This window comes from Necator americanus, chromosome I (assembly GCF_031761385.1).
Source record: "Necator americanus strain Aroian chromosome I, whole genome shotgun sequence".
Lineage (NCBI taxonomy): Eukaryota > Metazoa > Nematoda > Chromadorea > Rhabditida > Ancylostomatidae > Necator > Necator americanus.
This window is the reverse complement of record NC_087371.1, coordinates 9,207,335-9,229,884: the sequence shown is the minus strand read 5'-3', so window position 1 is coordinate 9,229,884 and position 22,550 is coordinate 9,207,335. Positions and strand designations below refer to the sequence as shown.

Below are 22,550 nucleotides of genomic sequence, written 5' to 3'. Positions count from 1 at the left end.
TTGAGATTGAGAATTCGATTTGATCGGAAAGGAAATCGGTTTTCGCATTGAGTTTATGGATGACAAATCATTTGTTTCTTTCGGCTTGTTGTGGAGCAACAAAACCGAACTTGCGAGCGAAAATTGCTCGACAAGTGCGTAAATATCAATCATGGAGAAATTGGTATTCTGTTCCTTTAATCGCTCTTTTTCGACTTCTAATTAAGTTCTATATGAGAGAGGATTCCGTTCATCAATCGATGTTTTTCTTCTGTTAGGAATCGACGAAATTTCAAGCAATCCCGATCTATCGATTCGAACACGATCGACCGCGTTGCTTTAGATGGTGATCGAACCTCTTTTGCCGGGTTTTTCAAGGGATGCTTGGAACGTCTTCTTGGAAATTTCCTAGTGATCGTTGAGGGCGCTCATTAGTCCTCGACAGAGATGCTGGCAAGGCCGGATGAGGTTGACAAACTGGAACCATAATTTTTCCCTCCGTCTTTCCCATTCTCTGTTTTTCGATCACACTTTGATCACGTAATTTTCCCAGGAAAAGGTTGTTGACTAGTTTTTATACCATGTAATCCACAGCTAATTAAAGATGGAGATTTATGCGCATGAATATCCAACTTCAACTTATGAAACTAATCCAGAAAAAAAGTTAGTAGTCACGAAATTGATAGTTCGGAAATTCTCACTGCAAATTTCTTGAATCTGTTTAAAAAAAAAATTAGCAAATTACTTCACTTATTCTGGATTTCATCATTTTTCAAGTGTTGATTTTTGAATGTTTACATTCATGGTTGTTTATTTGTAAAAGCATTCACTAATATTTGTTTCATTCGCTTTTTCCTTTTTTGTTCCATTTCATCTTTTTCCCCTATGAATCTACACTATCATGTTATTATTTTGTTCTATTTTCTCCCTTCTTTTTGTATTTTTTTTCAAAATTTCGCCCTTGCAGAATTTTTGTACCATGCAGAAGGTAGGAATTCTTTGAGCTCTGTGCTAGAAAATAAATTTAAGAAGCATAAAACGATTTTTATGCCAACGCCTTTTACTGGAATTCGTAATCGTTGAGGTTTTTGGAACGCGTCTTGGCCTAATGACTTGTGGGGGCCAGCCGACGATCAAGTCAGTGTTTTTGTGCTCCCAGGCAAGTCTGCTACCAATCTACTGACCCCGAAGGGATGAAGGGCTTGGTCGGCACTGGATCGGTTTCGAACCATCGATCGCGTGGCAACAGCCGACCTTTAACCGACTGTGCCACATCCACCCCTCACAATTGTATTATATAAAAACATTATGATGAAATATGAATATAATAATAAACAAACGTAAAACACAAATAAATACGAACGATAAATAAAATAAAACTATATGATAAAACAACAGTAACAATAACAATGACAGTATAAAATCCTAAATTAATAAAAAAAAACATGTTCCTTTGATTTTACAAACGCTAGCTAAAGTAAATAAGTAAATACATAGTGAAAAAAGCGAAGAAAGAATAGAGAAAAGAAGAGATCACGTCCATGTACGATGCAACAGTTGCTTGATGCAACCAGGAATCCCGCATCTGTGGGCGCATCAATTCGGAATCGTTAAAGGCATCACCCCACGAATCTGAGGTGGTACGGATTTCAGGTGGAGTATTCGTATACGGGATGGGAGACTATGGAGAGGGAGTGATTCCGTCCATTTCTTCCTAATTGCCGTAAAAAACGGCCCGGAAGATATAGCTTCATTCGTTTTGGCGCACTATTTTGTACAGGGAGTTCGACTGGAGCGCGCCAGTCTTGTGCGGCGCCGCATCTTCCGGGCCGTTTTTTACGGCAATTAGGAAGAAACGGACGGAATCACCCCCCTCACCATGGTCTCCCATCCCGTATATGAATACTCCACTTGAAATCTGCACCACCTCAGATTCGTGGGGTGATGCCTTTAATGTATGTAGATTAATGAGGTGTGAAGGTGCGGTACAACCGCAGCAGCAGTTGTTTGAGCTGTTTCTCCTATGGAAGTGGCTTGATTTTAAAACAAAATCCGCTTTTCTCCATGTCCAGAACATGTCCATGTCCTAAACCTCAGTCTCATATTTGGCGCGGAGAATATTTCGGTTTTTTATTACTTTCTAAATTTTTCAAACATTTTCCTCATCTTTTCCTCTGCACAATCCGTTTTCTCTATCTCAAACTCTCTTTTTATAACCAAAATGAAAACACATTTGTTTAAAACAATTCATTACACATAGTATAAAATGAACAAGTAGTATACATTCAGGAAAGTTATTATTTACCGGTTGAAAGTAAACAATACTGTCATCAAATATGGGACTTATCACGAAAATAATGATCAGGAATACGGTACACTACTGTACTAGAGCAAATCCAGAACCTTCACTAAAAAAAATAATTCATTGTCTTTCCTTTAAAGTAATGAATGGTCATTACATTACATTTTAACATTAATTACAACACGACTAGCTGGCACATTGGTGGCGACGATTCAATCAATATCGATCAACACGAGGCGAAATTAAATACGATTACAACTAAACAGCTATGTGGCTAGAGCATCTAATATCTTGTAGATAGAGTTAAACTTCCAATCAATAGGCATCTTTGACACAATCAGAAAAATTCAGCCGTGGTAGTACACTGATCCGAAGGCCACTGATTGGTCAGGAGGTTAGAGAATCCATGTTTTCTGCATTTTTGCGTGCAGCATAACTACGCTAGCGCTGACTAATTTACATTTGCACACTGGCACATTTGGCAAATATTTCTAATGAGGTATGGGACCCTTCAATGGGCCCTTAGATAGATAGATACCTAGATAAAACTAGTAATTCCCTGCTGTCATCATATTATAGCTAGGATCACCGAGTCGTCGAGCGTAGATCGGCAGATCACTCCGTCGATCGATGCCTACGCTGTCGCCGGACTCCGAGCTACAGCCAGAGCGTAGCGATGTAATTGTCAAACGTTCTAGTTGACTTGACGACCGTTTCATCCTGAAAAAAAAGACTGCTGTTTTTTTCCAGCGCTTCCATGGTTCCCATCAATCAATAGCAATCGATCAATAACTCACCCCCGACATATATCGCGGAAAATGAACGCGAACAACACCATGCACAACACTGTCAATGTCGCAAAAGCGGTGCATGAGGCGAATAGAGCTGTTTGATTTAAACACGTGAGCTGAGATGTTGGCGGCATTGCAGAGGCGTGTACAGCTGAAAAAAAACACTACATGTGTGTCCCAAAAGTCACGCATTAAACATCATCAGAAATGTCTACCATTTCTTTGGGAATTCCATTCATATGTTCACTATCATTTCATCTAAATTTGAGCCAAAACGATCTGACCCCTGATGTAATTTTGTAGGCGGTTGCACTCAATGTGGTGCGGTGGGACCCTCGCGTAGTTTCACGACACGGATAGGGTTGCCGAGGGGTCCCAAGCTACGCAACTGCGCCAAAAGTCAGGTCTTTTTGACTCGATTGCGAATAGAATAGCTATGTATAGGAATTTTACCAGTTATTAAAAGTTGCAACAGTTTTGTAACTCATCCAATTGGCAAATAAACTGATGGTTCAATATTTGACTATTTATTTTCTATTCGATCAATTTCTAATCATATAGTGCACCCAAAAAGATGTGAATAGTTGATATTGGATTTATTTGGTGCTATAAAATAAACAAAAACAAACAAATTCAATACAAAATACTTCTTATGGGACCGTTTATTTTGTCTTATAAGTCATTCACTAATCGATTGACACTGTAGTACAGTCAACAGAAAATATTAATAATAGGAATAATATTTCCTGTGTTATAAGAAATTACCCCAGAGCTATCGTTTTTAGTTCTTTATTACCTATGAATAATGCAAAGTTAACAAAAAGTCATAATGATTTTAGTTTCTGGAAATTTGATTCACGGAAATTTCCATTAGAAATTTTTCATAGTGTTCATAGATTTCCATAGGTTTCCTGAGACGCTTGCGTGAGTCTCGTCGCGGTGGATTTCTCAGCACGGTAACCGGCAAAGCTCGAACCCTTTAAAGTCGGGTGAGCCTTTGACTATATGTACTTGTACATGAGGGCGACAAAGATCTTAAAGTCTGGCTATAAAAAGTGACCTATCTATCATTAAAATACAAAAATTACGCTTTAACCGCTCATTTTCCATCTCGATTGATCCTCGCGATCTTTGAAGCGGAGACTTCTCCCGATTACAGTACTCGAGATTAACTCTGAGGAGAGGCTCGTGAATGTTGGAATATAGCATGTTCATACTTCGAGTCTACGCCCATCCCCGCTTCCTACCTTCAGCTGTTGAGGGATCATCCACAGGTCGTAGCGTCAGCTCCTCAGTCATTACATCAATAATTTGATCAGCGAGACGTCTACCAGATCGTTCAGATGCTTAAGAAAATCAATATTGTATTGGTGGAGTTGGTTTAGTTTGTCGCGACTTTTTTTTCTACCTGGTCGAATGATCGGAGCTGCGCTGGTGCTTTTTACGAAAATCTCCAGCGGATGATCGTGGCTTATTTCGGGAACTTTCCAGAAAAGCTCGTTTGTCTCGGTGGTTCCGACCCAGTCGATAGTTGATTGTTCTGGCTGAAATGTTAGTTTAAGGGATTTTGAGCGTCTCTCCATAAGCTCCTCGTCTCCTTTGAATAACTTGTTGTATTGAAAAAAAAATCTAAGAATTGAAAAAACAGCAGAATCCCACGCTCCCCTTCAAGGAAAGTTCTCAGGATAAACGAATAGTGAGCCCTACCTCCGCCATTCTGACCAGAAAGCAAATTTTACCTTCAGAAAACTTACTGGCGGTTCAGTTGTGAGCATTTTTAGAGTTGTATGCCGTGCTTCAACACTCTGCGTCTCTGCCGTCGTTGGTACGCTGGTTGTCTGTTGTGCTGTCTCTGTGTCATTGTTATCTTCACTCATACCGTCCTGCTCTTTTCGCCACGGGATCCCTGCTTCGAATTCAGGTGTGTACACTGGAATTATTATCAATTTACTTTATTTAATTTCTCCCTCTATGTGGACCAAATAACCACAGTTATGTATATTGATGGACCCCTTAAAAAGGAGGGTTACTGTCACGCATCGTTCGCGAGGTGTGGAGAAGCTTACCGGGTGGCTGAAGGGTCCCGTCCAGCACGGCACTGCCCATTGATGATCGAAGGGTGCCCTCGAACGTGGCAATCACCTTGAAATTTGTGACGATCAATAAATCAATGAAATAGATCTTTTCTGAACCATTGATAAACTTCAAATAGTGACGATGGAACATAAACCGGTAGATGCAAAAAGTCATCGGAATCTCTACCTAGTCTTTTATTTTTATATTTTTCTTTTCAAGATTTATTTTTTCTTCTTTTGGGTCTGTATTTTCACTTATAACGCTGTAATCTTCACATTACAGATTCATTACAATTAAAACTCTAATGCTTATTTTCTTTTATTTTCTTTTCTTTTATTCTTATTATTTTTCTATTAATTTTTTAGATAAAGGGGTTTTTTTCTTTAAAAAAAAACGCTTGAACAAAGCTACTATTTTTGAATTCGTAAAATTCGTGATTCGTAAAATTGTACCTGTTGATCTTTTCATATCAGTGTCAAGCATAAAATATGAACTGTGATGAACGATGAAGTTAAAAATCTCATTCCTACTTTTTTAAAATTTCTTTTTTTTCAAGAAGGAATTCTTGGAGTTGTTTATTGTTGTTACACGGTGAATATATCCCGCGAATACATTGCCAATGGCAGGATAACGAAGGATAGTAAAGAGATGTGAATGTAATTAGGTTGGTGGATCTTCGCTCGTTTTCAGAGCATCAATTAAATAAATTTCAATTCTGAAGACATTTTTGGCATCAACGATTCATTATCTCTCGATGAGTGTTTTTAATATTAATTTAATAATTTAATATTTCTATTTATATCTGTTTTTCCCTTCTTATCTTTTCTCTTATTTTTCTATTTATTTTTTGTTTTTTTCTATTTTGTTTTATTTCTTCTATTTGTGACTTTAATAATTTATTTTTTTAATATTAATATAATTTTAACAAAATTTAATTTTGTCGCCTGTTAAGTTTCTGGTGGATTTTCGGACACACGATAGTAGCAATACTGCAATCATGCATGTATCCTTGTCCTTTAGCGCCTAAGGTAAGAAGTGCAGGTAAGAAGTGCACCTGTGGCTAAGTCTGTCTTTTTAGAACCTATAACACACTTTTTTTAGTTTCAAAATTCTATTATCTTCATATTTCTGGTATGGTATTTAAATTTGTAATTCGTAGGTAAATTTGATGTAAGGAAATTTATAAGTAGGATTTGACTCCGATGCCTAACTCCGACATAAACTACACATCTAATTACGAACATTTTTTTGCGGATCCACTCTCTCAAGCATTTCGTAACTTTTGCTTACCTGCGTTGGATTAACAGATGGATCGACGACGGAATTCGGCAAGAACTCACTGCGAGGTATGAGCGGACAATTTGGTGGCTAAAATTTGGCAAATTAGTGAAATCACGGCCACACCTCAGGTCAGAGGCAAAAGGACATTTTTTGATGAGATCCTATTTCCACTAAAACAACAGTGGCGTACTTTTGGCCCTACAGTATACGTCTGAACTACCTAAGGTTAATGTAGACATTTTTTCACCTCCTGCTGCAGCAGAAGTCATTGTGCATCTCCATGCTCATCCTGGTTTCAAAATTCTCATGGAAATCTGAGGAACAAGCATAGATGTGAAGGATTTCTCCAAGAATGTTCCCATTTTCATCGTCATTTTCTACGGGAAATTCTTCAAAAAATATTTTGTGGTTACAAAAATCCGGACTATTCCTCATTCCAGCTTCAAAATTCGATGAAGCGCGACTGAATTTCAATTCCTATAGAAATGAATGAAAAAATAAATGAGAATTGAATATCAAAATTTGGAGAAATATCTCCTACATTTGATTGACTCCTCAACAAACGTACCGTAATCCCAAGGCATTCATTGTCTCTTCGATCGCATATCTGCACCTGACATTGAAATTGTACGTTACTACGGTCCGGAAACACAAACGCCTCCACAATCATGTACGCAGATGAGAGGGACGGATCGTAGACGATTGGTCGAAGTTGAACGGGTAGCGATTCGGGGCAGCTGGATAAAATTCACATAAATCCATTAAATCTATCAATATTTTCAGTTCCGCAATAGTCGAATCTTCGCCCAAATAGATTTGTAGCGAACGTTCACTATTCTTTTCTTTCAAGAAAACAAGAAAATATGTTCGATTTTTGTACTGCGCCCCTTTTTTTTGCTACTTCTGTTTCCACATATCTATCGGATACTTGTGCATGGCGCTACAATCGTCCAAAGATAGTAGCGTTCACATATTTTCACATACGGAGATATTTTCTCTCTATGAACGAAAAACGTGAAAGCTACACGGTCAAAAGCACATCGAATCCATTTTTCCTTGATCGTTGTCTTTACATGAAAACGTGGGTTACCATAGCAAACATTAAAATTTCGTTAGAAACTATGAGTTCTCAAGCGAACTGCCGAATTGAAGAGCAATGGGACCCAAACTAAGCTGTTGATCTCTGTCTCCGCTCTCAATGACAAAAACTCGACTCATTGTCAAGAAAAAAATCATTTCCCATTCCATATTTATTCATTCGGCACTGAAGGTCCCAGTGTATCCACCATAAAATTATTTCGCGAACGTCCTAACTATTGATCGGTGGGGAAACAAGGGGTGCATAGCACGTTTTTTTTTCTCTCTCTCTCTGCCGAGTAGTTATGTTTTTAACCATGACTTATTAAATTCTTAATAATCGATCACCATAGGGCTAAATTTAGTAAATTTTATTTACATCTTGTTTATTATTACTACATTTATTAATTTATTTGCAATTATCATCCTATTGCTAACCTTATTTTGTTATCTTATTTATGTGCTTATAATAGTTATATATTTATATTATTTATATTATACACATAAAACTAATATTTATTCTTTTTTATTTTAAGTTTTAATAAGTTTCTAATCGCACTTTTGGCTCAGGAGGGTTTTGAACTTAATAGTCGACTGCGCTTGGTTAGGAAATTTCCTCTTGTCTAATGGAATGAAATTATAAAATTTGATACATGAAATTTGAAATAATTTGGAATAATACATAAATATATATTAATATAATATATAATGGACATACAAAATTTTATTTTGAAAAATAAAAAAGCCAAAAATCACACGGCTATTCGAACTAACCCTCTCTCATCAATTATCGGTATGGATAGTCCCGTACTATCTATGGCGTTACAGTTTCGCACCAACATCCCGTATCGAGCTGCAACGAAAAAAAAGCTTTTTGTAGGAGATTTAAAGAATTGTTACGAATTTGAGGCTCATTCACTGCTTGTTCGGCAATCCCATCGATGTACGAGATTTGCGCCAATGGTGGACGTTCTGACTCGTGTCCCATCCGGCGCACCTTCACGAATCGAATACTCACATTCCGGCATTAAAGTTGTTTGTTGTTCCAGTGATTCGGATGGAAGGTTACTGTAATTCCATAGTTTAGTTAGTATTTTAACACTGATGGAGCATCCTAATAGCAAATTTAGACATTTCAGAATTACGCTTTCTATGAAATTGGGAAATCAACAAAGGAAATTAGTAGTTAAGTGAAGAAGTCCTCGATTTTTTTGGAATTTATTACGGATCAGGATCCCGCTATAATCTCGGAATTTCATACAGAATCGGACCATTGCCTTTTTCAAGAAAGGTTTCTTCTCCTTTCAATAGAGGAAAAGCTGCGAAATCCACAAAGCGAAGTTTCATCATCAACTGGGAACTTCTCGTCCGTTAACCGAATTTAGGGAAGCCATCGAGCGAAGAATTGATGGAGAATATGTTCAATTCGCAGAACATCTGCATTAAAAAATTACAGAGCCTGAGAGCTACCGAAGAATTCCGAAGTCTCCGGAAACTCTCCACCCGGTATGCGAAAATGTGGCACAAGTGGCAGGCAACCGTACGTTCACGTACGAGCTCATGAGGTTCTTTTGGAAAGAGATTTCAGGAAACTTTTAACGAGAGAGGAGCCCTAGTAGAAAACGGAGGCTGGAAGATGGGAGTGTACATTTCCCAACCACAAAAGGAAACTGATCGCCCTCCGGGACCCAACAGGAGCGGCCACTCCATAAGGGAGAGAGAGTTTTTTTTTTAAATGGAAGATTCTACTCGACAGCCAGATCGATTTGTCTCGTTGCCACCTAAGAGAAGATGGAAATACCATTCTAGGAATACCTTTCCGAAATTCAAAAATCTCATAATGTCATGAAATCCATGGAACGCGATTCCGACAGAATCAAATCTGAATATCTATAAGATTAGATGGTCCGCCCACTTGATGCGTCCCAACTACAATTACTGGATCAAAGCTGTGAGCGATTGGGTCCCACGTGTATGAAAATGTGCTAAAAGAAGCGCGCCGATTTGATTATAGGATTTCTCCACGAAGTCCTTTAAAAAATATGGTGATTTCCCCGTATCTCACGAGCAGAAGAACCACTGGGCAACTTTCGCACATGGTCAGAACCAGCAGTGTCCAATGTATTTGTCTTCGGGGAGAAAAATACGATAGCGAAAACAAAAAGCAAAAAAAAAACATCGAAAACATCGGCGACTTCCTCTTCCAATCCTGCCACTTAATATTAGTTGTTATTTCACTGACGAAATCTTTGTGGAAGGGCACTTCGCTGGGGGACCTAGCCGTTTGTTGCAGAAACATTTTCAGTGCTGAAATGAGTGGGAACGTATGGTGGGGTGAAAACGAGATGAAGCACGTACGCAGTTGCGTACACGGCGCTTCGGTGGAGCGGCTAGGTGTGTGGTGAAACCTTGCTGGCATCACCTATCGGTGTACTTTGCGACGGTCCCAGCTCGGTCCCAATTGCTGCCTCCACCTCAGCATTTCAGGCGTGTACGCAAATGCACCCAACTACACTCGTGATTCATGTCGCTATATTTCCGCTGCATGGTACGTTTGTCCGCGGACGAATTTTTATTTGTTAGGGATTTATCCGGCAAGGGCGTATTTTTTCGTTGGAGCACGTTTATCCAACTGGAAAAATCTCATTGGATACGGGGTCAAGAGAGATGAAAGGATTCCTGGTTTTAGAGGAAACCGAAGACGTGCAGAAGCACAGATACTTTAAGTAATTATTGATCCTAATCGATTTGCCAATCCGCTCACCTCACTTCCATGTCCGTATTCACGGTCTTATCAATATATGCATAGAAGCATCGAACATTGTAGGCACGATCCACCTTGGTCATAAAATGTGGATGAAAATTCGTGACAAACGTCAGCACATAGTTCATACCATGTGGTTGTAACTGAAATCGAGCGAATCGAGCCGGTGTTTATTGATTTATCGATCGTGCGGTGAAAACGGCTCACCTGTCGGATTCTTCTCATTCCACAGTCACCAATACGAACTACAAATGTTGCTCCAGCAAAATCGTTACCGTAGTACTCTTGACGGCACATTTCAATTCCATAATGACCTTTTACGTAGATATTCCCTCTGTAAATCAATATTTTAGAAACGGTAGGCCGAGATGGAGGTTTAAAAAAATCAAACTAAAAAAATAATTTAAGAAAACCAAAAATATTGATAAAAATTTCAATGCGAGAGGAAGAAATGCACATAGTGTCCACTGATTTCGTCATTAACATAAGAAAACCAGAAAATTTGGGGAATACAGGAAAAATCTTCCGAGGAAAACAAAAAATGAGGACTCGAGTTGAAAAGGTGCCGCAAACCTAAAAGGTGCTGACGTCCGTACTGAAAATGTGATTGCGTCCTCATTACATTGTACATCCGGTGTTCCAATCACCTCATTTTCAACTCGTTTATCTAATCGATAATTGTCTGGTAGGATCTGCAACTGGCTTGAATCAGGCAACACACGACGAGATCCTTCTCCTACACGTCACAGCAAGCAAACCGTCATAAAAACATACTTGTGAAGTAACTGTTAACCATAATTGGACAATGTAAAGGAGAATCATTGTCTGTACCTCGATCTGAAATGAAAAGTACTGTATTTATGACGTGAATTTAAGAAGGAAAGCGTGAACGACAACGACGGTTACGGTAGGAAAAGGTGATGTCGGTTGAACTGATGAAACTACCGCTGCCGAATTAGCAGTGACACTGAAACCAGCAGATTCACCGACCACCACAAACGATTTATGCTAACTAAGCTCCGCTCAACTATTTCGGATTTCACCACTACAGTACGAATTTCAATTTAACTGGGTGGTGGAATCATGGTGCAATTTCGTGAGAACCGTGGTCAAACTAAGATTATAAAAGCTTAGAGATTTCGCCGTCAAGAACGCGAGGAATTTTTTTTATTTTCCGGACAGTATTCTCCCGTAGAAAACATCAGGGAATTTCTTTTACTTTTTAACAGTTTTTCCCCGTCCAAAATGTGAGGGAGAAGTCTGAGGTGGAGGCATATAGATGGAGGGATTTTTCGAGAATCTGTAAACATTTTAGTTCCTATTTCGACAGTGCACGAAAAATTTCCAATGTCCCAGAAACTTCTCGATTATCAAGGAATAGAAGAAAGTTTTCAGATAAATGCTAGAGAGACACAAATGATCAGAGGAACTAAAATTCTGGGCAGGCCTATGAGCTAATCATGGAATCCACCAACAATTAACAACCTGTACGGTCCTATTTCTTCTCTGTGACATAATTTTTTCAAGCTTCCCACATAAGATTTGCCACAAATCCGTCACAAGAGGTGTTCAGGCCCTGTCAGCCCGGAGATTGACCTCGTTTTCTCTTTTTCTCTCATCTTTTCACCACTTGGTGTCCACTTTCTCAGAATAGCAGCACCTGTAAACGCCTACGCGCCTGGCTGCTGACTGACTGACCTCATCGGCGTCGGCACAGCTGGCTAAATAAAGCACAGTATACCTGTGTGCGTTTGTTTGTTTATGCATGTGCAATGAGAAAAACATACAGAAATGAAGACACACACACACATACGGGGAGTATGGGAGTGGCCGACCAGCTGACAAAAAGAGGACGCCGCAAAAACGATGTCGATCAGCTCATCGGGCACTTAACGCGCGAAATTGACACCGCCTTTGTGGGGTTCAAGGCGAGGAAATCGCGAGAAAATGAGGAGGGTCCCAGCGTGTTTGAAACGATTTGATGAAAGATACAACGAGGTGTCAAAAAAAAAAAACGAATTGAACTATTTCAGACAGCGCTATTCATGGCTCAGAAAAATATGGTGATAGAATTTTGGAAAATTTCACCCCAGCAGCAGAAATTGAAAGTAGAGAAAGAAAGAAGTAGAGGAAAAAAGGAAAAGGATTAGGGAAAGATGGAGGAAATGGGGAGGAATAACAAACGGATTTACTTCATTTCTCAATGAATTATCTATTTCTATTTATTCATTATCTATATTTCTATTTAGTAATTATCTATAATTGTACTTATCTGCCATCTATATTTCTACTTGTTTTTATTATCTATTCATTTATTTTCTTTTTTCCTAACAATGTGGCCTTGAGACAGAGACATGAATTTGCACTTGATGCACCAATCCTTACATTTCTTCCTTGTAGGCGATTCTTTCCGGATTTTTTTTTTCATCGCTATGACTTTAGAACATGAGCCATATGTCGTTTTCTTCGAGCAAAGGTGTTTTTTAATGTTTGGGAAGAGGTTTAGGTTTGTTAGAGGCAAATCGGTGAACAAGATGCATTCAGCAAGACTTCAAACTTTAATTCACGAATTTTCGTCATTACCGTAACTTGAGAAGCGCCATGAAAAGTTTGAAATAAAAAAAATAAATAGGAGCAACTAAAACAAGATAAATAAATAAATAAAGTTCGATAAATAAATAATAATAAGTAAATAAATAAACGAAGTAATACTAAATAAAGTTCAACCTTTTTAATACTGTAATACTATACTAATGTAAGGTAATACAAATGAGGTATGTATTCTCTCCGAAGTTGATATAGATATAATATCGGTGCGAGAACTATATGATTGGAAAGGAACTTTCTAACTCTTATTACTGATTAATATTGATATTGATTAATTTTAACATATTGTAATCTCTTACTGTCTTCAGTAAATGTGCTTCCAACAATCTTAAATATTCTGAGAATCAATGGAAACTAAAGTTCTCCTAATGTCCCGATTTGCTTCGAAATCTCAACAAGTTCGCTAATAGCGCCACATTTGTAATGACAAAAAGGCGTTCGATTTCCAAAGTACTATACGGTTCTCATCACTGATTTAATCGATTGATTCATTTCCAATTCAGCTTTGAATTTTTTCCAGGAACATTTTCTGTGATAAAACTAAAAAGCAAAAATTTGTAGAACTTCTGCAGCAAAGCAAAAAGCCATACATAGTTCACATCTGAGCTGTTCAGCCAGTTTTCCCACAGTAACACGATCACTGGCAGGCATTCAAGTATGGTGCGATTCCATCGCAGATCTTCCGTATGTTTGGAATCAAATATTGCAGAGTATGGACATAGATCAAGACAATCGTTGAATAAACTACAACACCGCTACTAACGTGTGTCCCAAAATCCGTCGCCGACGGGTTAATCCGTCGCAAACCGTCGGAATTCTTGGAAATGGGCAAAATTAAATTTTGAAAATACCATTCGAAAGTAAATGAGCTGCTGATTTCAAATATACTTCGATATATAGTATAGTAGACAGCCACGAGTAAGAACACCTCTCTGTCGCTTTTGGAGAGGTGAGACGGGTGTGTCTAACATCCACGGAAGCAACAAAGCTCACCAGTAAAGTTGTGCCGTTTTTTCTTCTTTTTTTTGAATCATTGCTTAGGGAAATGCCTAAAATGCGGTGATGAGAGCGAAAAGGATGGTAAAACGGACCGTTGCAATAGAACAAATGTTCGCTGGGTTATAGAAATTACAGAAATGGAGACCAAACTTTTTCAAAATTAATGTCACTGATCACCATAAAAGTTCCATATGAATCATACAGTTTTAATTAAAATTAGCTCCACAAGATGTTTCTTTTCTTGTTGTCATTTATAATATATAATATATAAATTCTTCTCTGACAAAAAAAGGAAGCAAAATGAAAAATTTTCGCAGATAAAAGTTGAGGAAGTAGCAGTAGTTCGACATGTTATCTGCCGTGAAAAAGACCGCACCAGGTTCAACTGACAAAAAAATTGGGTTCCTAGTTTTTTTTGGAAATGTTCTGACTTTGAGAAGTTGTGTTTTTTCTTTTTCTTTGGTGCACCATTAGCGTATGTCACTAATAAAAATCACTTTTAAACACCCCCTAATAGATTTATTCAGTGGAAATGATGGGGTATGATAACTAACAGCTAACACTATAGGTGAGGAAAAGAGGACGACAGGGCGAAATGGTAAAGCAGGAAGGAATTGAACAGGAATGGACCTCATATATAAAAATCGGCTAACAGAGGGATAAAATTTAAGAAAAGACAGGGAAAAGAAGGAGAAAGAGATGAAGAAAAGGGGAAGCAAGGATTAGAATTTTTAGCTTAATTGTGGCATTTGTGAACACAGGAACCGTGTGTTCGTAGCTCTGCCAGCTCCAAAACACCGCGAGGGTAGAAGGTCTCGACAGGAGGTGTCTCGTGTTACTGACTGCCTTAACAATGACCACCGTTCTCATTCATCGTTGATGGTTATGTTTACTGAGCAACATTGAGAGTATGCGAGCAGCGAGCGCGAGTGAAGGACCTCCCTCGCCCAATATAAGGTACCACCCGTGAAACTCACAATCGTCCGGACATACACACGCAGACACAAAGCCGCCGTGTGGCCGACGATAATGGCGCGTGTCGGTGCGCGTGTCTGTGTATGAAATTCAGATTAATCGTGTTCGAAGCGATAAAGGCACTTGAAATGTGCACATACCTACACGTATGAATGAACATTTCCCCCATGATAATCCCGCAATGTCAATTTGTGTACTTGTGTGCCAATAATATACGCGGTGTACGCGTAATATTATTGCTGCAGGATTACAACACCGACTTCGAACTTCTGTCCCGAAATCCATCTCCAACCTCTCCAATCCATCACAAATCCATCGCGCTCCTTAGGAAGAGGACAAAATTAAAACAGCGGTGAAGTGATAGGCGCTTCTAGAAATGTCTGTCTGCAGGTTATGGTCAAATTTGAAATGTTCCCAAAAGCGGACAGTTGTGAAATCAAACTAACTGATTACGGTACCCGAAGAGTGGAGGGAAAAATAAAAATTTCAATAATATTATTCGAAACCAAATGAATCGCTGATTTTAAATGTACTTCCGGAATTTAGCTTTGACAAATATACTGTGACTATCTGGTGAAATTAGTGCAGAATTGAGGAGATTTGAAAGGAGACCAATGGAGAGATAGCAAATGTGGACTATTGACTGATTTGGACGAGTTTTACTTTGTACTGAGAGTATAAACATATTCTGCACAAAAACATTTTCAATATGGTTAAATTTCGTTCAAAAATATAACGCTGGATTAACGCTAAAGACGATTTTAAAGCCCGTGACTTATTTTCCTAATTTATGTATCTACGTATTTGCGTATTGGAACGTATAAAAATGCGAAAACTCGTCCACACTGCTCAGAACTGATACCTCTAGTCCCTCGGTGACAGTCATTCTATAAGTCTTCCATTATTTCAAGGGATTTCCACCTGCTAATTATGCTAGGCTTAGCTCGTTCTATTAGAATCATTGGAAATAGTAATAGGTATTATTTCCGTGGATACCACCCTTAAGCTTCGCACCGCCAGCGAGCACCTGCCGATGAGCCGCTGATAACACCTGCTGATTGCTACAAATCGACGGCTTCCGATTCGGGATTGGACCAGCTTCTACCGTAATGTGACACTATGAAATTTTGGAAGCACAATATAGAGAGATGTAAGAAGAAAACAACATTCAACACCAAAAAAACATTCCAACACGTGCTCCAAGTTATCGTTTTAAATAGAAAATAAACTTTTCTTTAAAAATGTAAAAATCCACAAAAGATGCATAAAGAAGAATTTTTACCATTTTTCGGTAATAACTTGCAGAACCTCTCGTTAATTTCATTTCAAAAAAAAAAAAACGAAGGTAGCAGTCATTATTCACAGCTGGATGCAATATATGTAGCGCAAATAATTGTTCACTTATTGTACTAGGACAAATCTTTGAAAAAATCAAATATATTTGAGAAATAGAAAAATCTTTTACTTCTCTTCTCCTCCATCAATGACTCAAATGAAGAAAAAGTAGGAAAAAACACTGGTACAGTTGAGTTATAATTTTCCCTGATTTCTTCTTTTTCTTTTTCTTTTGATTTCTAGTGCAAGATGGCGTAAAATGGCACGTAAAAGATGTAACTGCTCTCTTCTTTTTCGTTTTTGCGTGTACAAACTCGTTTTCGCAGGTTGAAAACGTTTTCTTTTTTTGTCAAATAATAATAATTAAATAATAATTAATAATTAAATTAAATGTTTTAATAATTAAATGTTTTTCCCATCCGATTGTCACTATAACCAGCGACTTCGAGTCTATGGATTTATTTCATTTCATTTATTTTATTTTATTCCTTATTTTTTTGCTTCTATTTCTACGACAGAATTTTTTGTTGCGTACGGTAGGTTCGTCTAACACAGACACGTAACCACGGAGATTATAGCATGAAGACAACGAATTTTTACGAACTTTTAACTGTCTTGTGCGTAAATATTATCGTAAGTAGAACTTATTGATATGTTAGGAATTACTTGAGTACGTTGTATTTATATTTGTTTCCTTACCAAAAAAAAATCCACATTAATTACATTCTACGCATTTATATTTATTTTGTTTTTTTTTCTTTTTGTTACTTCTTCCTTTTTTAGTCGTTGAGCGCTTAAAAGACCAAAAAGATAAAAACATTTAAAAGATTGAAGATCATCCTTCATTTCTAAATGGAAAAATATGCCCTTTTTGCTGAGAAAGGTACACATTTTTGCAAATATTTCATTTTAGAAGTGGAAAGGTCCCTTCACTCTCCCCTTCCCCTCACGTCACTTCCCCCTCCCCTTCCTCCAAGAAAAAGTGACGATAGATCAAAACTAGGTGCGCAATTCTATCTACTTGAAAGGGTTCTAGGTATTTTACAGTTGTTAGCAGAAGTAGAATTTCGGCTTTTTCGGGAGAACGTCCTGTAATTTTTCCTCTCAAATCCACTAAAAGCGCGCTGATCTGAAATCGTCGAGGTAGCTGCTAACCCATGGTTAATCGATAATCCCTGATGAGATTCTTTACTCAAAAGAATGTGCTGCTGGAGAAAGAAGACGATAGTTCTATCAGTAGAAGACAGTGGAATATTCATATAACTAGTAAATTCTTAGTAAACATCAATAAACCGACAAATATATCGATCGGATACAAAAGAGAGAGTGAAACCTGTGAAACGCTGCGGATAAAAAAAGGCGTGAGGTCGTCCGTCGTATGGCAACCATCGGCAAGGGCACCTGTAGGAGGCCGTAATTAGTGGAAGCTTGCGATGAGCATTGTCGTCCTGCCATGACCTTTAACGATTAGGAAAATGAGGCGCAGGGGGATTAGCTGAGCCGTAGCGATTTAGATTTAGATCATGGAAATGAGTGAAGAACTCTTGCCAGATTCCTGATATATGAGGATGATCCTAAGATTATTAGAACATAATATGGGTAAAACGAAATATCGACAAGTTGCAATCTTTATGCCAAGATTCAAGGAAGGTCGAACTTTCGCACTTCCGAAATATAACCGTCCGTACCTGTATTCTGGAGTTGGCAGGAATATTTTCTGGCTATCCAGAAATGGATCAAGCTTCAAATTCTAATACTTGCGGTCTTTTTTCTTAAATTCTGTTTCACTGATAGTTGATTTTTATTCGAGGTTTCATTGGTGTTCATTTAATTCTTCCTTCGAGTTTTCCACTTTGCTCTATCATGTTCCTTTCCTCCTGCATATTTTTTCAGTTATATCTATCATTCCTCATCATTTGTACTGAATAGATGTATCAGAAAAACGATAAAAGGATGTAAAGGAACGCTTCCGCTTCTTTTCCAACCATATCAGTGTGAAGTTTTCGTCTTATTCGGCCTCAAGTTTGTTTCTTCAGTTCCCCGTGGAAAATTAGATTGTGTTCTAAATGAAATTCACACTTCATTACTTCAATACTAATAACTCAATGGCAATTCATTAACTCAATCCTATTGAATTAATTCTTTTGCAAAATTCTGGATTTTCACATTTGAAGTCATGAGGACTACAGCGTTTTTGTCTAACAATTAATTGGGGTGATGACCAGCATATTGTAGGGTCAAAACGACATGAAGCACGGTGCATTTGCGTACGCGGCTTCTCCCGAGGCGCTTCGGTGCAGCGTAGCGGTTAAGAGCATGGTGAAACGCTTGCTGGCACCACCCATCGCTGCAGTTTGCGACGGTCCCACCTCGGTCCCAACTGCTGCTTTCACCGCGCCGTCTCGAGCGCGTACGCAAATGCACCGCAACTACACTCGTGGTTCATGCCGTTTTGACCTGACTATAGTTGCGTAAGCGGCTGCGCTGGAAACGGCGCGGTGGACCTAGCGATTGAGATCGAGGTGGGACCATCTCTAGCTTCATTCCGTCTGAAGCAATGAATAGTGTTAACAAGGGTCCCCTCAATTCCAACCGCTACGCTCCACCGCCCCGAGCGTTTTCGCCAATTACGCAACTGTTCTTACCCGACCACATACATGTGTTGACCAAAACGTCATGTTAGCAATAAAGCAAGCCACAGATGTAGTAAAGAAATTATCGGTGTTCAAAAGTGAATTTCGGATTTTCTGTACTTCTCTTTAGTGTTGTACTGCACCAAACGGATCAACGCCAGACACTTCATCCTTTTTGAGCGGGTGTGGCTCAGTCGGTATGAGTTAACTGCACGATCGATGGTTCGAAACCGCCCTCGTGTCAGCCACGACTTTCATCCCTCCTGGGTCGACAAATTGGTACCAAAATTGTCTGAGAGGATAAAAACACTGACTTGACACATCGGCCAACCTACGCAGTTCATTGTATAGGCTAGACATGCGTTTGTAAATCTAAATGGTCTCTGAATTGATCCCAACCGGACTGATTAACCCCGGATACACTATCCTTATTCTTTATTACACTGCACAGCATCACGTCTCCTAAATGTGCACGACATTATCCCAAGATATCGTTACTTCTAGCTGTTACAATTCGATTCATATTCATTGTTTGAGCATTCACAAATCTCACATATCATTGAAAACCTACACGGCTCTTCAATAACCGTCACAAATGTACGTACAAAATCTAAATAATCTATATAAATACTGTTCCTAAAAGACGGTCCATACCAATAAAACGCAATTCCAATAACGAGACAAAGATGTGCTAGTCAAGTAATCTACAAAGAGGCCAAGGGCCGATTTCGACTTCACTTGTTGTTGATCATTCGATTAGCAACCGTATTCAAGCTGGATGGTGCATTTTGAATGGTACTGAACACCTGAAAAGAGTAAGCTAAACAACATAGAAAAGATTGGTAACAGTTAACAAAACATGACTAGTACAATTAGAATCATAGGAAAGTAATCATACAAACTTTGCAATTAATCCTTTCAAAATTTAATTTAAGTGAAGAACAACTCTCAAGTATTAGTCCTAGCTACGAAATTTCGAAAAAGAATAGTACTGTATACTTAAGGCAACGCGAGAAATGTCTCTCATGCGCTCATTTGATTGTATAACAGTATGTAAGTCGTCTAAGCATTATATAGGCATAGGTGCACAAAAAAAGGTAAAGATAAAGTAAATTAAACTTATAAGTAATATAAACTTGGTGCATAGCAAGTTTCAAGAGGAACGCAAGAAATAAAATCCATTCTCCGGAAATAACATAAGGAATACCAAAAACACGTCATAACTCTGACCTTGTCAACTCCTTTGTTCCAACACCGTTCAACGTCGGTTGTCACTTCTTCCACGGAAGGAAGCTAAAGCTCAGAAGAAAAATTAAAAATAGAACATGTATCCAGGAAGCAAAAAAATATACCTTCTCGGGATAAACTATGGTTCCTGGTATAATGTATTCCTTCAGTTTGGCATATAAGTCAGCACCCTGGAAGAGAAAAAAACTAAGTAGGTCAAAAATCTCAATTCTCAGCGGATATTGGATAAACAGCATATATAATTTCAGTTCATTTTCTTCAAATCAAAAAAGAACCGTATCTTCCGAAGTAATTGAAGGGCATACTTTCAATTGATAAGGATACTACTGTTTAGAAAAGAAAACGAAGAATCGAAAGTGTTTCTGCTGGTAAATCTTTGCGTTAGGACTAAAGTAACGAATAAGGTGGAATCTTGCAAACTCAGAAATGAGATTTGTGTTGATTTGGTGAAGAAAATGCAAATTCACACGTTACGTCAATAACACTCAAAAGTGGGTGACACTGCTTTCAATCATTTTTCTTTCAAAAACAATATCTGGAGAATCTCACATGAAGGTGAGCACATGTTAGTCACAACAATAACATTTAATTATACGCGTTTTTGGCTACTTGAAGCACGCAGGCTGTAGGGACTGTAGAAAATGTTCATCACAGAATCTATCTGAACTTCTGCTTTGGAATCGTTTAAAACCATATCAGAAGACGTTGATTTTTGATTAGAAACGTGTATTTCTAGGTCTCCATAGCATGGATTCAACATATAGTCGGATCAAAACGATATGAAACACGGTGCAGTTGCGTAAGCGTTTGCTCGAACGAGAGCGGTGGAGACAGCATTAGGAATCGAAAAGGGACCATCGCGAATTGTGGCGAAGAATGGTGCTAGCAATGGTTCTCCTCGATCCTAACCACTACGTTCCACCGCACCGCTTCGAGCGCAGCCGCTTACGCAATTGCGACGTGTTTCACGTCGTTTTGACCCTATATAACGCATAAAAAAAAAAAAGAAAACCCATACTACTGCGAATGAAAAATGAAACCACCCTTATAGGCATCACTTGTCAGCAAACACAAAAACGTGCTCTGTCGTGAATGGGTTAAAAAGAATCGAAATGAGACTACTTTGCAAAGCGCAACACTAGAATCGGCTAACTAGCGTAGTCAGAGAAAGTAAGGTGATTAAAAACGGATAAACGACGAAAACCAAAAAGGATGATGAATCTACCTAAAAAATGAATTTGAACAAAAATCTTCCGTATTTTTCTCGTCAGCAGCAAAAGTGGAATATTACAAATGCTTATACACAAAAAGCAGCTCTCTTGCGCGCTGTAGTTATGCTCCAACCATACTGAAAATTTAGCACTGTAGATAGAGGTGGTGGGAAAAGGATGACTCGAGAACTATAGATCATGTTTAATATGCGATATTTGTTCGCTTAGAAGGAACGAATATCACGACCTTTCAATCTCAACAATATTCTCATTTAAAAAATAAGTGCTGGTGAAAATATGTGGACAATCAATATTGCGTTAAAAAATAATACTAGTAAATAATACTAGTAATAATGTGCCAACTAACCCTTGCCGTATCCAACGACCAGATGTTGTTGTCGATCGATAACTTCACAGCACCTGCAACCAAAGCGACTTTGACGGTGAATCTGAAAATATTTACAGCTACACAACAACAGCAGATGGCAGTAATCACCCTGCAATGGGCTCATTACTCAGTAACTGGACCTGAAAGTCAAATAGAAGTCATAACAAATGCTTGAGAAACTACAACCAACCGTGAGATTTTCCAGAGATAACCCATGCTGGAATTTTTTTCTGCAAGGATGAAATCCGAACCACCGCAACAACAAGCAATGAAGAGGCGAATGTGATCGAGTTCGAGCGCAACCGTAGATTAAATCCCCTTGGCGCTAAGATTGACATTGGAGCACGCAATTTCCCTCAATTCATGTGGTTTCAAATTTTGCCTCCTTGTTGGACGTACCTCCTCCTTCTCTGTAGAAGGAAGTCTTCTCTGTAAATCAGCGGCTGGATTTTCTGGATCTTTTTCGGGGATTGGGCTTGGCGGATGTCGGGGAGAATGCAGTTGGGGACAATTAACCGCACTTTTATTTCTGGGATTTCCGTCTTCTTTTTTTCTTTTAGTAACCTTAGCTTATATCGCATAGATCCACTAAAACTAATCTTTAGGATTTAAGGCGCCGACTGATATAGTTATTAATTTCCCAGAAATAAGAGCGCGGTTGAGTCCCTATCCTAACTACACGTTATCCTTGATATCAATTTACAGTGCTCCTGTTCGAGGCAGTAGTTAGAGTTTTGTGATTTGTTAGTACACTTTTTTTTAACAAATTGATATTTATCAGGAAGAAGGTCCAGAATCGTTCGTAAGAAAACACTTTTGAAATTGTCCACCTTCCTTTCCATTCATTGATCCCGTTCTTACCATATTTTGTTGTCTCAACCGGG

The 22,550-nt window shown here is 38.5% G+C and overlaps 2 protein-coding genes across 2 annotated transcripts; both read right to left on the bottom strand.

Annotated features, from left to right (window-relative positions):
* Positions 1 to 2,829: 2,829 nt before the first annotated feature.
* On the bottom strand, positions 2,830 to 11,092 carry RB195_004945 (uncharacterized protein; the record flags this gene model as incomplete). Its single annotated transcript, XM_064177179.1, has 14 exons — positions 2,830 to 3,001; positions 3,079 to 3,223; positions 4,320 to 4,418; positions 4,481 to 4,616; positions 4,827 to 5,002; positions 5,139 to 5,214; positions 6,439 to 6,516; positions 6,998 to 7,166; positions 8,281 to 8,359; positions 8,426 to 8,574; positions 10,271 to 10,413; positions 10,478 to 10,604; positions 10,844 to 10,962; positions 11,045 to 11,092. The coding sequence occupies 14 exons, from the start codon at positions 11,090 to 11,092 to the stop codon at positions 2,830 to 2,832; spliced, it is 1,716 nt and encodes a 571-aa protein (XP_064034304.1).
* Positions 11,093 to 19,553: 8,461 nt separating this feature from the next.
* On the bottom strand, positions 19,554 to 21,882 carry RB195_004944 (uncharacterized protein; the record flags this gene model as incomplete). Its single annotated transcript, XM_013442880.1, has 5 exons — positions 19,554 to 19,625; positions 20,050 to 20,112; positions 20,172 to 20,237; positions 21,646 to 21,727; positions 21,857 to 21,882. The coding sequence occupies 5 exons, from the start codon at positions 21,880 to 21,882 to the stop codon at positions 19,554 to 19,556; spliced, it is 309 nt and encodes a 102-aa protein (XP_013298334.1).
* Positions 21,883 to 22,550: the final 668 nt, after the last annotated feature.